The sequence below is a fragment of the Pipistrellus kuhlii genome, unplaced genomic scaffold (genome assembly GCF_014108245.1).
Source record: "Pipistrellus kuhlii isolate mPipKuh1 unplaced genomic scaffold, mPipKuh1.p scaffold_m20_p_22, whole genome shotgun sequence".
Classification (NCBI taxonomy): domain Eukaryota; kingdom Metazoa; phylum Chordata; class Mammalia; order Chiroptera; family Vespertilionidae; genus Pipistrellus; species Pipistrellus kuhlii.
The window spans coordinates 11,939,427-11,957,383 of NW_023425521.1; the positions used below are offsets into that span (position 1 = coordinate 11,939,427).

Consider the following 17,957-nt stretch of genomic DNA (forward strand, 5'->3'; position numbering starts at 1 on the left):
TCTTTCCCCATCTGACATTCAAAGATCACTTAGCAGTCCTCGCTCTCTCTGATTGGCTTTCATACCAAATTATTTCTTAAACCTTTTAAATGTATATATGTTCTTATTAAAAAGAAAAATATGTATTTTTATTGATTTCTGAGAGGAAGGGAGATAGAGAGAGAGAAACATCAATGATGAGAGAGAATCATTGATTGGCTGCCTCATGCACTCCCCACAATGGGGATCGAGTCTGCAACCTGGGCATGTGCCCTGACTGGGAATTCAACTGTGACCTCCTGTTTCATAGGTCATTGCTCAACCACTGAGTCACGCTGGTCTGTTGGGTTTAACTCTCCTTTTGATATATGCTGAAGTTGAGCAGTGCCACACTTAGAAGGTTTAAAGTGATTAATGGCTAGAATGTTTACCTCAGATTAATATGTAGTTAAGAGATGAAATTTCTTAAAATATCATTGAAGTTCACAACTCTAAGTTGTCATTAATCTTTTTGTGTGTATATTTCTATTGTAATGTTAATGCCTTCCTTTGAAATAGATTTATTAGGGGACAGTTTCTTACCCCCAGCATTCTTCTGTTAAAATTGTTATTTTAGCTCCTTCCCTTTGGTTTAGACGTCTTTTTTTTTTTTTTTTTTTTTTTTTTTTTTTTTATCCTCATCTGAGGATATTTTTCTGTTGATTTTTAGAGAGAGTAGAAGCAAGGGGGAGAGACACAGGGAGAGAGAAACATTGATTAGTTGCTTCCTGAACACATTTTGATGGGGGCTCGGGGATTGAACCTGCAACTAAGGTATGTGATTTTGACTGAATCAAACCTATTACCCTTCAGTGCTCAAGCCAACATTCTCTCCACTGAGCCAAACTGACTAGGCCTGGTTTAGACTTATTACTATCATCTTCCAAAACATTTGGGATGTGTTTCTAGGTAGAAGAGAAGAACTATGGGAGACTGTGGGAAAGCCCAGTTACTTTGCTATACTTCTTCCTTTCCTATTAGAGGTCATATGATTCTTGAAATTATCATATATTCTAGGAGGCTGCCCAAATGTTCATGTGGTAACAATTTTTAAAGTTTTTATTTCACCTAGTATTATGTTAGATATTATCCAGAAAGAAATACATCTATCTGTATTTCCTAGTTTCAGCACATTTATCTGTACTGACATGGAAATGTACTGACATGCCAAGAGAATAATAGCATTAACCTAAAACATGGACATTGAATTCATATCTTCAAGCCTATTTATGTGTAATAACTAAAAATAAAGAGATTCCATTCTCTATTTCCTTTACAGGCTTTTTGTATTCAGCCACACCAGGAGCAGATATGTGCTTTGCTCGACAACATAACATTTTGGACAGTAACAACCAGTGTTTCCTAGGATCCAATGGGAATATTTTGTTGCATTTCAATCCTCAGAAACCAGGGGCTATTGATAACCAGCCATTAGTCACTCAAGAACCAGTAAAGGTAAGTAATTTGGCATCTACTTAAAATCATTTTCTTTCAGCTTGCTTATACATTTTATTCTAGAGGTTCTAGCACATAACAAAACACTTCCCCCGATAAGGATTGAGCCTGCATCCTGGGCATATGCCCTCACTGGGAATCCAGCTGTGACCTCCTGTTTCATAGGTCGATGTTCTACTGAGCCATGCTGGTCAGTCGGGCTTAACCCTCCTTAGTGCTCATTTAATTAACTTGTTTTGGATGAAAATCTTTTTGCATAGTGTATTTTCATGAGAATATTTTATGATTTAGTACTTGCACAAAGGCTGTGTAGTGATCCTTGGAAATATTCTCATTCTTACTTAGAGCAGTTACTATAAAAATGTAGTTTCACATGTCTATGGAATTTTCCCCCTGATTTAATATTGGGTCGGCAACTAAGTAATTGCGGATTTTTTAAAGAAAAAGACAATTTTTTCATGGAATTAAATAACTTTATTCTGTAATGTATTGCCCATTTTGATCAATGACCTTTTGCCATCTTTCAGGCAGCATCATAATCCCACGTTCAAAAAACTTCTGGTTTTTATTAGCAAAAAACTGAATCAGGTACGATTTGACATCATCATCATTATTGAAATTTTTACCATTCAAGGAGTTTTGTAAAGATCAAAACAAAAAGTAATCAGATGGTGCAAGGTCAGGACTATATGGTGGATGTGGCAAAACATTCCAACCAAGCTCCATTAATTTTTGCCGAGTGACCAAAGATGTGTGTGGCCTTGCATTGTCATGATGGAATACAACACCTTTTCGATTTGTCAATTCGGGCCGCTTTTCTTCAACTGCATTGTTTAATTTCGTTAGTTGTTCAATGTAGACATCAGAATTGATCGTTCGGTTGGGTGGTAAGAGTTCAAAGTAGACAATTCCTTTGTAATCCCACCAAACTGATAACAAAACCTTCTTTTGATGAATATCAGCTTTTGATGTTGTTTGAGTTGGTTCACCTGGCCTGCTCCACGATCTTTTCCGCTTGATATTGTTGTAAACAACCCATTTTTCATCGCCAGTTATCAGTCGTTTTAAAAATGGATCATTTTCATTACGTTTCTTTAGCAAATCGCAGCTGCTAATGCGTTGCGTTAACTGTGATTCTTTCAGTTCGTGAGGAACCCATGTATCGAGTTTTTGAACATAGCCAAGTTGTTTTAAGTGATTTTCAATGCATGTATGTGATACATGACGCTTCTCTGCAATCTCACGTGTTGTACTGTGACAGTCCGAATTGATTATTGCTTTGATTAGGGCGTCATCAACTTCAACTGGACGACCAGAGCGTTTTTCATCTTTGAGTGAAAAATCACCAGAACGAAATTTGGCAAACCAATTTTGACACTGCCGTTCTTTTAAGGTTTCGTCACTATAAACAGCACATAACTTTTTATGAGCTTGCGATGCGTTTTTCCCTTTGCGGAAATAAAAAAGCAAAATATGACGAAAATGTTCCTTTTGATTTTCCATTTTTCTTTTTTTTTTTTTTTTTTTTTTTTTTTTTAAATATATTTTATTGATTTTGTACAGAGAGGAAGGGAGAGAGATAGAGCGTTAGAAACATCGATGAGAGAGAGTCATCGATCAGCTGCCTCTTGCACACCCCCTGCTGGGGATATGCCCGCAACCAAGGTACATGCCCTTGACCGGAATCGAACCCGGGTCCCTTCAGTCCCCAAGCCGATGCTCTATCCATTGAGCCAAACCGGTCTCGGCTGATTTTCCATTTTTCAACGAACGCCAAACGAAAACTACAAAACAGATCAAAAAACTTTTTTTACTGATTAACAGCTGAATAGCCAACTATCAAATAACAAAATGTGTTTTACATTTGTACTACGTCTGCAAACCTAAAAATTCAACTGAAGCCATATATGTGTGAAACCCGCAATTACTTAGCTGCCGACCCAATATTTTATATTGTCTGAGAGAAATCTGTGAAAACAAGTCTTATTATTTCCTAATGCTCTGATGATTTTTTTCAAATGATTTGCTTTTTGAGTTCCCTTTCTTAGTTTGTTTTGAAGGTTAAAAATAAAAGTCTTATTTAGAACATGAAACTGAGTAGTGACATGTGTATTTATTATTCTTCTGTGCCTAAATTTTGTTAAAACTCAAGAGACTGTAATATTAAAAATCAACATTTAGCTGGGACCGGTTTGGCTCAGTGGATAGAGCGTCGGCCTGCAGACTAAAAGGTCCCGGGTTCTATTCTGGTCAAGGGCATGTACCTTGGTCTGGGCACATCCCCAGTAGGGGGTGTGCAAGAGGCAGCTGATCGATGATTCTCTCTCATCGATGTTTCTAACTCTCTATCCCTCTCTCTTCCTCTCTGTGAAAAATCAATTTTATATATATATATAATGTAAAAAAAAAATCAACATATACAATTTCTTCTTCTTAGGCTACATCATTAACACTGGAAGGTGGTCGATTAAAACGAACCCCACAGCTGATCCATGGAAGAGATTATGAAATGGTCCCAGAACCTGTATGGAGAGCACTTTATCATTGGTATGGAGCAAACCTGGCCCTTCCTAGACCTGTAAGTATAGCCAATAGTGCCTGTATAAGGAGCAATCATAGATGGGGTCTTCTTTTACTTTTATAAACCTCACTATCCACAATTTAGTTTTTACTTATGGTAGTAGAGTACTCGATACCTGTTAAAATCAGTTGAAGAACTTTTGGGTTTCTCATTCATTCATTCATTCATTTATTTTTTCATACATTTATTGAATGCTGTATTAACCATACAATGATGTGCCTATGGAAGTGGGTGGCTTTTAGGAGTGGAGGGAATAATCACTGGACTAAATAGTCAGGACATAATTAGCTAGGCTATTAAGTAAGTCATCCACATAAATGCAGACATTAGGATAATGTATGACATAGACTGAAGCAGAAGTCTGAGAGCCAGTGCTAATAAGTTTAGTAGGGGAAGCGGAGCATACTGAAATTGCTTTTCCCATTAGCTACAAAGGCACTCAGTGAGATCAGGTTTATTTTCTAGCTGTTGATGGATTTTTGTGGTTAGTCTTTTTGAAGGATAATAGGGATTCAAAGCTAGTAAATGAATTCTGATTGTTGCCATTACTAGGATGAGTCATTTAGAGCAGCAGTTGCCAACCTTTCAGACCTCAAGAACCACCAGTGGTCTGCAGACCACTAATTGGCGACCGCTGCTCCAAAGGTTTCCTTAAACCAACGGTCACCAACCTTTTAGACCTCACAGACCGCCAGTGTTCTGTGGACCACCAGTTGGCAACCGCTGATTTAGAACATAAGTAAAATCCTCTGAAGTAATTAAAGGACTCTGAGAATACCAAATTTTAGTGATTTAACTATCCAGCATCATTTGTTGTGCTTAAACAGGTAAATAGCAAGACTCATTACCTTTACTCGCTGCCCTCAGCAGGACTCCTTACATTCTTATGTCAGAAAGGTTTTGCATAGATAAGATATGTAATCACTTCCAGTTACACAGTAGACATAGATAGCAAATAGTTATATAAATGTTTTTTATCCTTACTACTAATACAGGAAAATTTTAAGTAAATGTATAGTACTCTTTATATGTATTCAATCAATAGGGTATTTTTAAATGATGTTGATAATAAGATTTTATGGGAGTAGTACATTCATACATTTCTTGGAATATTGTAAATTACTACATTTTGAGTGGCAATATGACCTATATAATCAATGGTATGGATACTTTCATACTTTTTGACCTGTAATCTCAGTCCTAAGAATTTTCCCTTTAAAAGACCATCATTTATATATATAAACTATGTAAAAGTGAAAAGAGTTATGATGTGAGGGCATAATTAAGTTTTTAAAAATACATATATTTTTATTGATTTCAGAGAGGAAGGGAGAGGGAGAGATAGAAACATCAATGATGAAAGAAATGAGTGCTCAACTGCCTCAATCCTACTCTAAGGATTGAGTTTGCTACCGAACTTCGACCTGGTTGATAGGTCAATGCTCAACCAGTAAGTGACACCAGCCGAACAATATTTAAATCATTTAATTTTGATATTACTGACTTTAAATGAAAGGGGGGAAATACCCACAGGAGTTCTAATCTTAGAAGATAGATTTTGGAGCAGAAACTTGGGTATTTTTAAATCCATGTAATTTAATTCTATGAATTTCTGTAATCTAACTGAAAAATAAATAGCAAACCTATTGAAGATTTTAGATTTTAAAACTAAATATCAGCCGAAACTGGTTTGGCTCAGTGGATAGAGTATCGGCCTGCAGACTGAAAGGTCCCAGGTTCGATTATGGTCAAGGGCATGTACCTTAGTTGCGGGCACATCCCCAGTAGGGGTGTGCAAGAGGCAGCTGGTCGATGATTCTCTCACATCAATGTTTCTAACTCTCTATACCTCTCTCTTTCTCTCTGTAAAAAAATCAATAAAATATATATATTTTTTTAAAAAACTAAATCTCAGAAGTTAAAAAAATTGCAAGTTTTGTTTCTTCTTTTACAGTAATCACTTTATATATTTTAAAACAACAGGTGATCAAGAATAGCAAGACAGAAATCCCAGAGCTGGAATTATTTCCTCGATATCTTCTATTCCTGAGACAGCAGCCTGCCACTCGAACACAGCAGTCTAACATCTGGGTGAATATGGGTATGATGAGCCTGAGAATGTTTCCTCAGCATTTACCAAGAGGTAACTTAAGAATGCAGCAAGAATATCATGCATTTTCTTAAAAAAAATAAAATAAAATCAAGTTGCTCAAAGTCTGGTGCCACTGTACCAGTAAATCTTTTGTGGGGCTTAGATCTATGGTCATGCGCAAGACTAGATGGGTTAGAAGGAAAAATCTTAGCAGCAAAACTGGGAAGGCTCATTTCCTCTCCTGGTTTGTAAAATATACAACCATAATAAATAGAAATATATTTTACATACCTTCTTTGAGAACAAGCCATTATAAATTACTTGTTTGACCTAATTTAGAGTCAACCAGTCAATGACTTCTCTTTTCAACTCCACTCAAATTTTTAGAAGTGGTTTCTTTGGCAGTATCATGTTTGTTTGTTTGTTTTTAATATTTCTGGTGTATCTTGGGTTAGTTTTTGTGGGTTTTTTTGTTTTTTTTACTATATAAAACATGATACATTTTTCTTTCTTTTTTTTCTTTTTTTTTTTTTAATATATTTTATTGATTTTGTACAGAGAGGAAGGGAGAGAGATAGAGAGTTAGAAACATCGATCAGCTGCCTCTTGCACACCCCCTTCTGGGGATATGCCCACAACCAAAGTACATACCCTTGACCGGAATCAAACCCGGGACCCTTCAGTCCCCAAGCCGACGCTCTATCCATTGAGCCAAACCAGTCTCGGCCATGATACATTTTTCATGCTCAGTCTTAGGAACCTGTATCATATGAGGCACAGATAGCAAAGGATATATTTTTTAAAACAAATGAAGCCTATCAAAATGACAAGTTCCAATTTTAATGTGTTATATGTAAATAGCTCCCCTTTGATTTCTCTATAAAGTTTTATTTTTTATTTTTTTAAAATATGATTTATTGATTTCAGAGAGAGGAAAGAAGAGGGAGAGAGGGATAGAAACATCAAGATCATTGATCATCTGCCTCCTGTATGCCCCCTGCTGGGGAATAAGCCCACAGCCCAGGCATGTGCCCTAACCTGGAATCAAACCGTGACCTCTTGGTTCATGGGTCAATGCTCAACCACTGGACCACACTGGACAGGCAAAGTTAAGTTTTATTGATAGGCAGGACTCGCTCTATGTTTTTGCTTTGCAAATATTCAAAATTGTTCTTCAGCAGAAATAATGAATTCGTCTTAGACTTTGTGTTAACAATTCCACAATGTTATTAAAATTAGCATAATTTAGTATGTAAAAACTACCTATGAACTCAAACCAACCCTAATGTACCATCTCTCCTTTGAAATCAAGTAGGATTAATTTAATGCCTTCCTTGAAGGTTATATTCAAATAACATATGGAAATTCTTACACATATTTTTTTTTGGTAAGAATTATAGCATAGCAGTGGCCTCTGCATAACCAAACTTTGTCTTTGGGGAAAACATCAAAATCAAGGAACAGTGAAATAGAATCTCTAGGAAACTTTCTTGATTTAATTTTCTATGAATAAAAGTATTTGCCTTGCTTTCATGGCATCCATAGCACATACCTTTTTCAATTCTCCTTAAAAGATAACATGAGACAAAATGTGTTATTGGGCTTTAGTAAATATTCTTTGCAACTCTTGTGCTGATCCTAGATTTTTGCTGCTCTGTAAATTTCACTAGATTTGTTGATGCTATTCAAAAGCACAACATTTTGTATAAGTGGCTGCCTACTTAATGAGCTATGCTATAAAAACTGTCTAGAATTCAAATAAATTTCTTATATTGCTTAGGACAATAGAAATTGACTTGGACACTACATTTGCAAATGCTTCTAAATCCTAGAACTAGGTAGTTATTATGCTCCAAATTCATTCTTAATTTGAAATTTTATTCCTTACTAATTAGTTGTGAAATCAATCAGTAATCATTTTGATGTTTATGAAAATATGCTTTCTTGCTGTAATCTTATAACTAATCCTCTGACGTATAATTTGAGAAATTTGCTCTTTTGTTTTCTTTTAGTGATTGTCCTTTGCTTGCTTATAATAAAAGATTAGCTTTGCTATGGGTTTAAAATTGATCATGGTTGGGTTTTGTTCTGGTTTCTCATTACTCTGTTTATTATAGCTGTTTACTAGGCTCTTTTATTTCTTTAGTAGTGACAAGTAAACAAAGCTTGCCACAGTTATAATGACTTAAACATAGCCTTTTTGACAGACAATGCTACAGAAGTCGTTGTTTCTTAGATGATTTTTTCAGCCTGTTTTAGGTGAGTGGATTCTTTTTGGAGCTCCATAAAAAGCAGATGATGCCTATACACTTTTCTACTTTACTTAGTAGGTGAAGACTCAAAGTGCATTTAATAATAAGAATAAAACTAAGTCACCATTGAATGTGTGGGAAACTACCTGGAATGTATAATTGTATCCTAGATAGGTTATATCCATATGTTTTTATTTTAGTTTTGGGTTTCTCAATAAACTATAACCTCCCATAGATAAGAGATGACCATTTTAAGCTGTAGTTTTGTCTCAGTTTTTGTCTAAATATTAGGTCTATTAATAATTAATGTCGTTTTCTAATACTTTTTAAAATCGAATTTATTTAAACAATACAACAAAATTTAATCAACAATATAGTTGCCGTTGTTTTCTACTACTTGTGCCCAACGCTCAGGAAGCATTTTAATCCCTCTGTTGTAAAATTCTTGTGATTTTGATGCAAAAAATTCGGTCAATGCGTTTTTGAGGCATTCTTCATTATTAAATTTTTTTCCAAGAAGAAAGTTTTGCAAAGAACGAAACAAATGGTAATCGGAAGGGGCAATATCAGGAGAATATGCAGGTTGAGGTAGAACTTCCCATTCCAACTGGCGCAGTTTTTCAGCAGTGATTCTTGCAGTATGCGGTCGTGCGTTATCGTGGTGAAGAATTATGCCCTTCCGATTAATCAGCGCGGGTTCTTTTTCTCTTAAAGCTTGGGCTAACCTTTCCAATTGGGCACTATACACTGCACTTGTAATGGTTTGGTTAGATGGTAAAAGTTCATAATGAAGAATTCCTTTAAAATTCCACCAAACACACAACATCACTTTTTCCACATGCAAGTCAGGTTTTGGCGTGGGCTGCGGACCCTCATTTTTGTCCAACCATTGAGGCCGCCTTTTCAAATTAACATACAGCACCCATTGTTCATCTCCGGTAACAATTTGCTCTAAAAAGGGCAAACGGTTTTGACGAGAGAGGAGCGAACTGCAAATTGTGACTCTTTGATTACGGTTGTTGTCGGTCAACTCATGAGGAACCCATTTTCCAAACTTTTGGACTTTGCCAAGTGCACGCAATTGATTGGAAATTGTTTTTTGTGAACAATTTAAAGTTGTCGCAAGCTCTTGTTGGGTAATTTGAGGATTTTGCCCCAAAAGAGCTTGAAGAGCTTCTTGATCAAAATTGGACACACGGCCTCGACCACTCTTGTCATCTAACGAAAAATTTCCCTCGCGAAATTTCTCAAACCAACGCTGGCATTTTCTGGCGCTAACTGCATCTTGACCAAGAGCACTACAGATGTTTTTTGCAGCCTCACTTGCTTTTCTTCCTAATTGGAACTCGTAAAGCATGCAGTGCCGAATATACTCTTCATCCGCCATCTTCTTAGCCCTAGTTTTGCAACAAAAACCAAACCAAACACAAACTTTTTCAAGCAAAACTTGTTAATTGCATTTCACACGTTCTGTAGATACCACGTGTTTGAAGGTTATGTCAATACAAGTCAACGCCAAGCAAGATTTTAAACGAATGTTTAAAAACGACATTAATTATTACTAGTTTAACCAATAATTTCTTATCATTTATCTCCCTTCTTTGAAGTATATGGTAAGACTTTGACATATTCTTCCTTCACTCTTCACTCTTCCCCCTTAACGCCCCTCTTTCTGTTTCATGTCTTTCAGAAATTCAAGGTCATGTCTACTGCCATCTTATTTGGCTGGCAGGTCATATGATTTTTACTCTCTTAGGCCTTTTAATAGGGCATTTTTTTTGGTCCTAGGAAACTTCTTGAAGCTGCGTTTGGTCACATAGAATCTATGCCTACTTAGAATTTCAAGTAAAATCATGTAATTGTACCAGTGTGCCAGGTATTTGGGGCACTTAATGACAGAGAATGAAGGAGTTAATAATTCAAAGAGTATGTTTGAAGAAAGTGCATCACGTGAAGCCAATTATGTATCTGTGAAATTCAAATCTAGTCCCAATTTACGTTCTCCACTTGTATGCTGAATTTTTCTTTTACTATTGAGTGTGACCCAGCTGAGGGACTATAGTTTGTTTATATTTGCCACTCTTCTGCGATCTGAGAACTGCCAATTATTTGGGTCTTGGTGATTTTTGTTGTCTTCTTTCAAAGTTAAGGCTTTGGACTCTAAGATACTTGGGTCTCCTGTCTTCATCTTAAAGCTTCTCAATTTATAAAATTATTAACCTCTAATTCTCATTTTTCATCATTATTTTCTAAAATACTGTGGTCTCCATTGCTAAAGGGGTGCTTTTATGTTTTTACTTTTTAACATCTATCTTTTCCTTATTGTGATTACTATGACTATAGGAAACGTTCCTTCTCCAAATGCACCATTAAAGCGGGTCTTAGCCTATACAGGCTGTTTTAGTAGAATGCAGACCATCAAGGAAATTCATGAGTATCTGTCTCAGAGGCTGCGCATCAAAGAGGAAGACATGCGCCTGTGGCTCTACAACAGTGAGGTAAGAGGCGCTCAGAGTCAGGAAGGCATCTCCATGCAGCCATCAGGTGTTAAATCCATATTTCGTGAGCATAGGATCTTGTCTACAGTAATTATGCTGAAAACTGTTCCAAGGATCTCAGTGAAAACTTCATCTTTTATTTTTTTTATATATATATATATATTTTAAATATATTTTATTGATATTTTACAGAGAGGAAGAGAGAGAGATAGAGAGCTAGAAATGTCGATGAGAGAGAAACATCGACCAGCTGCCTTTTGCACACCCCCCACTGGGAATGTGCCCGCAACCAATGTACATGCCCTTGACCGGAATCGAACCTGGGACCCTTCAGTCCGCAGACTGACGCTCTACCACTGAGCCAAACCGGTTTTGGCTTATTTTATACTTTTATTTTTTAAATATATTTTTATTGATTTTAGAGAAGAAGGAAGAGGGAGAGATAGAAACATCAATGATGAGAGAGAATCGTTGACCTCTCATGCCCCCTACTGGTGATTAAGCCTGTAACCTGGGCACATGCCCTTGACCAGAATCAAACCTGGACTCTTCAGTCCACAGGCTGATGCTCTATTCACTTAGGCCCGTGGTCGGCAGAATGTGGCTCTTTTACAAAATACCACTGCCTGGGTGAGTCTATTTTGAAGAAGTGACATTAGAAGTTTAAATTTTAAAAATTTGGCTCTCAAAAGAAATTTCAATCTTTGTACTATTGATATTTGGCTCTGTTGACTAACGAGTTTGCTGACTACTAGGCAAACCGGCTAGGGCAAAAACTTCATCTTTTAAATTACTATATGCTTACATGTAGATATTTGTTACCTGAAATCCATAATACCACTTATCATCATGGACAGTACCATCTTATAAGGATTATTGTTATAAAATAACAAAATATATTTTTTCAACTATTCTAATACATAGAGTTTATTTTCTCCAAATTATAAGTTTGTTTTCTATTTGTTTTGAAGTAACATTTTCATGTTCAAAAAATGCAAACAATACAAAATAATATAGCTAATATTCTTCCTTATCATTCTCTGGTCCCTCTTTTTCATTCTCAGAGGCAGTGCTGTTAATTGCTTAATATGCATTGTGTTTTCAGATTATTATATGAAATATTGGATTACAAATAGTTTTAACCAATTCTCTATTCCATAGTTCCTTCTTTTTTACATCCTACTTTGGTCACCATTGAGAGGCAGTATAGTATAATAGTTTAAGAGCATGGACTCCTGGAGCCAAACTGCCAGGGATTAAGCTTGTTATATAACTTGCTAGTTTATATAACCAAGGGAAAATCACTTAAATCTATCTCTGTTTTCTCATGAGTAAATGGAGGAAATAATAGTATCTCCCTTAAGGAAGTTGTAAGAATTAAATGAATTAATTGTGCAAACATTTTAGAAAGGGTAAGCATAAACAAAAATGTATATGACATTTGGTTTCACATTTTTAGTTCCCAGTAAGTGATCAATTTCCATCTTTGTTACAGGCACGTTTACTGAATTTCACACTAGGTTTGATCTGTGATGGGTCTTCTGGTCCCCCCCAAAAATTCTATATAATCTTGTTCTAAAGATAAAAAGTACATTTTATGAAGTATACATTGGTTTTCCCTCATTATACCAGCTATATTATAAGCATTTCTGAACAACTATAGAATGCCTAATATCTGTCACGTAAGTTATGTGACTACAAGGGCATTTTTATTTATTTTTATTTATTTTAAAATATATTTTATTGATTTTTTACAGAGAGGGATAGTTAGAAACATCAATGAGAGAGAAACATCGATCAGCTGCCTCCTGCACACCCCCCTCTTGTGCCCACAACCAAGGTACATGCCCTTGACCAGAATTGAACCCGGGACCTTTTAGTCTACAGGCCAACGATCTATCCACTGAGCCAAACTGAACATTTATTGAGCATTTTTAATTGTTATTCATTTTTATTTCCATAATAAAAATGGATCCCTCAGCCCAGCCTTCACCCTCTATAGAGATATCTGACTGTATGCATACATGTAGATATTTGTTAGCACTGTCACAGAGGTGGGAGCATGAGCCTGGCTTCTGGCTGAGCACACTGTCCACCAGGAGCAGCTCTTGTGGTGAGCATCTGCCCCCTGGTGGTCAGTGTGCATTATAGCAGCCAATTGATTTGCTTATTAGCCTTTTATTATATAGGATTTGTTATAAGTTTTTTAAATTAACAGAAACATTTTCTGTTCCATACACAGAATTACCTTACTCTCCTGGATGATGAAGATCATAGATTAGAATATTTGAAAATTCAAGATGAACAGCACCTGGTAATTGAAGGTACAAGAAGGAAGCATTATATTCGTGTATTAGATTTTTTTAGGGGGAAAATTTGAAGATTTAGTTACTCACTAATAAACCATTTTATAATTTTTCTAACTTTTATTTGGTCATTCTTTTCTTTTTTTTTTTTTAATTCTTTCTGTTTGATTATTATATTCTTTATAGCAGCGTTCACCAACTGGCGGTCTGCGGACCACTGATGGTCCATGAGGTCCGAAAGGTTGGTGACCTGCTTTATAGTAAAGAATACCCATTCAACCCTTATATAATCCTACATACTATTTAGATTACTTTAAAAGAAAAATATGCCTACATTAATTGTCTGGCAAAAGGTGGAAATGGATATTTAGTTATAAATTTACAAAGTATCTTAAATTTTCAACATGCTTCTTTGAGGGTAAATAAGGAGACTAATTTTCTTGCATAGTTAGTGGCATAGACTTTCATTAGTCATCAACACTGTCTCTTACCAACAGAGCTTCCTTGTATATTCACACGTAGATTTATACACATCATTGAAAACGAACACATCATTTGTATTAAAATGAATATGCTATTCTCATAGTTGTCACTATTTAAGAAAGAACTGTAATAGTTCTAATGTATTAACTTTAAGAGCTTTAAATACTTCTCTAAATGGTTGAGTATAATTTTACTTCAGGTAGGTAATTGAGGGAATAGCTTACTAATTAATTCTAACCAACTGACTATAAAGTTCCCCATATAAAGAATCAGAATGATTTCAGAATCAAATACTAAAAATAACTTTTTTTATAGTTTCTGATTTAAAAATAACATTTTTTTAAACAGAAGTACAATAGTTGAGGTGTGATTTCAATGGATAAGAAATTAACACATTTCTATCTGTTTTTCTAGTTCGAAACAAAGATATGAGTTGGCCTGAGGAAATGTCCTTTATAGCAAACAGTAGTAAAATAGACAGACACAAGGGTAAGTCTCCAGTATATTATTTTCAAATAGAGTATCTTATTAAATAGATTTTACCCCCTCTCTCAACAATTGAAGTGTTAACAACTTTTGACTTTCTAGTTCTTATTTTTCTTTTTCCTAATATACCGAATTTCTTTCTAACCTTCCAATTATATAATTTATATCTGTATATTTTTCAATATAAATGAACATTTATTGAGCTCATTCTAAATAGGATATGTCCCTCCCCCAAATTATGTCAACTTTTCTCCACTCAGCCTAGGATCAATGCCTTGCTTTTTCTCTTAGGCTGAGAAATATATGCTATGTTTCACTAGTTTTGAAAGTAGTAAGTAGCATAGTGGTAGACACTGCTAGCAGAACATTTGTTTCCTTTAAAACAAGCACTGAGATGAATTCATTCCTTTCCCATGGAGGAGCTGAACTCATCTGGTGTTCCAGTCAGGGGCTCTTCTGAATAATCACCAGTGACACTTGCCATGACCTCACTGACTTCTTTTAAAAGCTGGTGTTGTGCCCTCTTTGGTTTGGCTCAGTGGATTGAGCATCAGCCTGAGGACTGAAGGGTTCCAGGTTTGATTCTGGTCAAGGGCATATGCTACAGGAGGCAGCCAATCAATGATTCTCTCTCATCATTGATATTTCTCTCCCTCTCCCTTCCTCTGTGAAATATATATATATATATATTTATTTATTTATTTATTTATTTATTTACTGGTATTTCATATCAGTAAAGAAATTAAAATCCAAGGTGCTATCCAAATACACATCAAAGGTTGAGTCTTGGTCCATATATATATATTTTTTTAAATATATATTTTTTTATTTTTCACAGAGAGGAAGGGAGAGAGATAGAGAGCTAGAAACATTGATGAGAGAGAAACATCGACCAGCTGCCTCTTGCACACCCACTACCGGGGATGTGCCCACAACCAACATACATGCCCTTGACCGGAATCGAACCTGGGACCTTTCAGTCCTCAGACCGACACTCTACCACTGAGCCAAACTGGTTTTGGCAAGTCTTGGTCCATATTAATGTCTAGGTTAGGGGTGTCTAACTCAATCAGAGAAGGGGCCAAAATCTAAAATCCAGCCTAAATCGCGGGCCGAATGGTTTACTGAACAGTCATAAACTGTCATTGTGATGGAAACGCAGCGGAGTGCAGTGATGACAGCGCGGTGCAGGCCACATTGCAAGGCCTGGCGGGACGGATTTGGCCCGCGGGCCTTGTGTTTGACACATGTGGTCTAGGTCATCGATATTGCGTGGGAATGATGCAGGGAAAGTCACAGTCAGGATGAACCTGGTAAAGAAGGAGAGGGCCTTCTTAATCATGGTGCAAGTGGTCACTAAGAGTTTCCAAATTCTGGAGGGATAAGGCAGGGAGAAAAATGTAAATGTATTACTACCACTTGCAAAGATATAATTTTCGAAACTACTCTAAGATGAATAAGTTTCCTTATATTTAAACTAGGCCCCGTGCACGAATCTGGCCTGGCCTGTACCCTCACAATCCGGGGCTCCTCAGGGGATAGTGATAGTGGGATCAGATAGAGAGTTTCAGCCTGATCTCCTCAGGCCCGATCCAGACAGGAGGGAGCCAGATCCCTGCTGGCACAATCCAGACAGGAGGGAGCCCAATCCTGTGCATTGAGCATCTGTCCCCTGGTGGTCAGTGCACCTCATAGTGACCAATGGTTCAGTCATTTGGTCACTTAGGCTTTGATAGATAGATAGATAGATAGATAGATAGATAGATAGATAGATGGAACTCTCTAACTTTTCCTTCTGCCTTTCCATCTTATTAAGGTTGTCTTAAGGGCCAGTATTTTTAATACCAGTATTTTTTCCAATCCAAAATTTTTTTTCAATTCAAGACATGCACTGTTTGGCCAGTAATGGTAGGATTTGTAGCAACTCAACCAATAAGCCTTTTATGACCTAAAAGGGGGGAGCAAAACACTTCCATAAAAAAATGCAAAGCAAAGGATACAGCCCTCATAGGTCCACAGTTCATTTTCACAGATAACCTAAGAAAGATCTAATTTATATGTGTGTGTGTGTGTGTGTGTGTGTGTGTGTTTACATATATATGTAAATATTTTTATTGATTTCAGAGAGGAAGGGAGAGGGAGAAAGAGATAGAGATAGAAACATCAGTGGTGAGAGAGAATCATCAATCGACTATCTCCTGCACGCCCCACACGGGGATCAAGTCCACAACCCAGGATTTCCTGGTTCATAAGTTGATGCTAAATCACTGGGCTGGGCTAATTTATATATATTTTAAAGATATAATACTAGGGGGTGGAGGAGGCCAAAGAAGGGGGAGGGGACATCTATAATACTTTCAACAAAAGGATAAATTAAATATAAAAAAGAGAGAGAAAGAGAGAATACTAGGAGAGAATTGTTTGAATTTAAAAGAAAAACACCAATAACAATTATGGAGAATCACTGCTACTTCTAGATTACAAATGAGCATTGGATTATCAGGATTGCCAGTGACACTCCTCTAGTTCAGCATTGCAAGATTAAATAGAGAAATGTTAGCTTCATTTGCCGGGACCGGTTTGGCTCAGTGGATAGAGCGTCGGCCTGAGGACTGAAAGGTCCCAGGTTCGATTCCAGGCAAGGGCATGTACCTTGGTTGCGGGCATATCTCCAGTGGGGGGGGTGCAAGAGGCAGCTGATCGATGATTCTCTCTCATCGATGTTTTTAACTCTCTATCCCTCTCTCTTCCTCTCTTGAAAAATCAATAAAATATATTTTTTTAAAAATATGTTAGCTTCATTTAGCTGATTTAAAAAGTTACAAAAATTTGTATTCAATATAAGTTACTGTTTGGTCTATGACATTTTACCACAATTGGACTTCATTTCTCATATTGTTTGTTCCTCCAGTTCCCACAGAAAAGGGAGCCACAGGTCTGAGTAACCTGGGAAACACATGCTTCATGAATTCAAGCATCCAGTGTGTTAGTAACACACAGCCACTGACACAGTATTTTATCTCAGGGAGACATCTTTATGAACTGAACAGGTAATCTTTCTTGAGTTATTGGCCTCTTAACTGTTTACAACTATGATACGAACTCAGTATCACTTGAATTTCCTCTTTATCATGGTAAAGAAAAGTCTTACCTTATTTTCTCTATTTAGTATTAATTAAGGGCCAGGAGATAAGTCTCTTATTTTAAAAAGATGTTTTGATGTGAAAAAAACAGATAACTAGGTATTTTTATTCCCATATGATTGTTATTGATTAGAATCTTTGGCAACAAATTTTCCTTTCAAAACTTCTAGGACAAATCCCATTGGTATGAAGGGGCATATGGCTAAATGCTATGGGGATTTAGTACAGGAACTTTGGAGTGGAACTCAGAAGAATGTCGCCCCATTAAAGCTTCGGGTAAGCAGTTAAAATAATATACATGTTTTTAACTCCTAAATAATTGTTTATGTAATTATTTTTCTTTACATATTTTGTATGTTTAGCATAATTCATGTTTTTGGATGCTTCACATGGTATATACTGGATGTCATATGCTTTTACTTGTTTAAATATATGCAAAATACAGCTTTAGAAAAAAATAAAATACAACTATAGATGTAGTGAGTAGGTGGGAGAGATCAAAGGCACAATCTAAATTTGATATGTTGTTTCTTTTACCAATTCATCAAATATCTTGCGCATATAAATATACACACACATAGTAAACCTTTCTTTGTTAATTTATCACTATTAGAAATATTCTAACTGTAAAATAGACCCAAGT

General features: G+C 36.2%; 1 protein-coding gene across 4 annotated transcripts in view; it reads left to right on the forward strand.

Annotated features, from left to right (window-relative positions):
* Positions 1–17,957, forward strand: part of USP32 (ubiquitin specific peptidase 32) — a 109,865-nt gene that overhangs the window by 72,468 nt on the left and 19,440 nt on the right. For 3 of the 4 annotated variants that reach the window (XM_045586405.1, XM_045586404.1, XM_036450826.2), the window contains 8 exons: positions 1,298–1,473; positions 3,911–4,051; positions 6,038–6,197; positions 10,742–10,896; positions 13,139–13,220; positions 14,100–14,174; positions 17,083–17,221; positions 17,485–17,590. In XM_045586405.1, coding sequence (XP_045442361.1) covers positions 1,298–1,473; positions 3,911–4,051; positions 6,038–6,197; positions 10,742–10,896; positions 13,139–13,220; positions 14,100–14,174; positions 17,083–17,221; positions 17,485–17,590 — 1,034 coding nt within the window. The remainder of the gene's footprint in view (positions 1–1,297; positions 1,474–3,910; positions 4,052–6,037; positions 6,198–10,741; positions 10,897–13,138; positions 13,221–14,099; positions 14,175–17,082; positions 17,222–17,484; positions 17,591–17,957) is intronic. The other variant, XM_036450828.2, reaches the window with a different exon arrangement.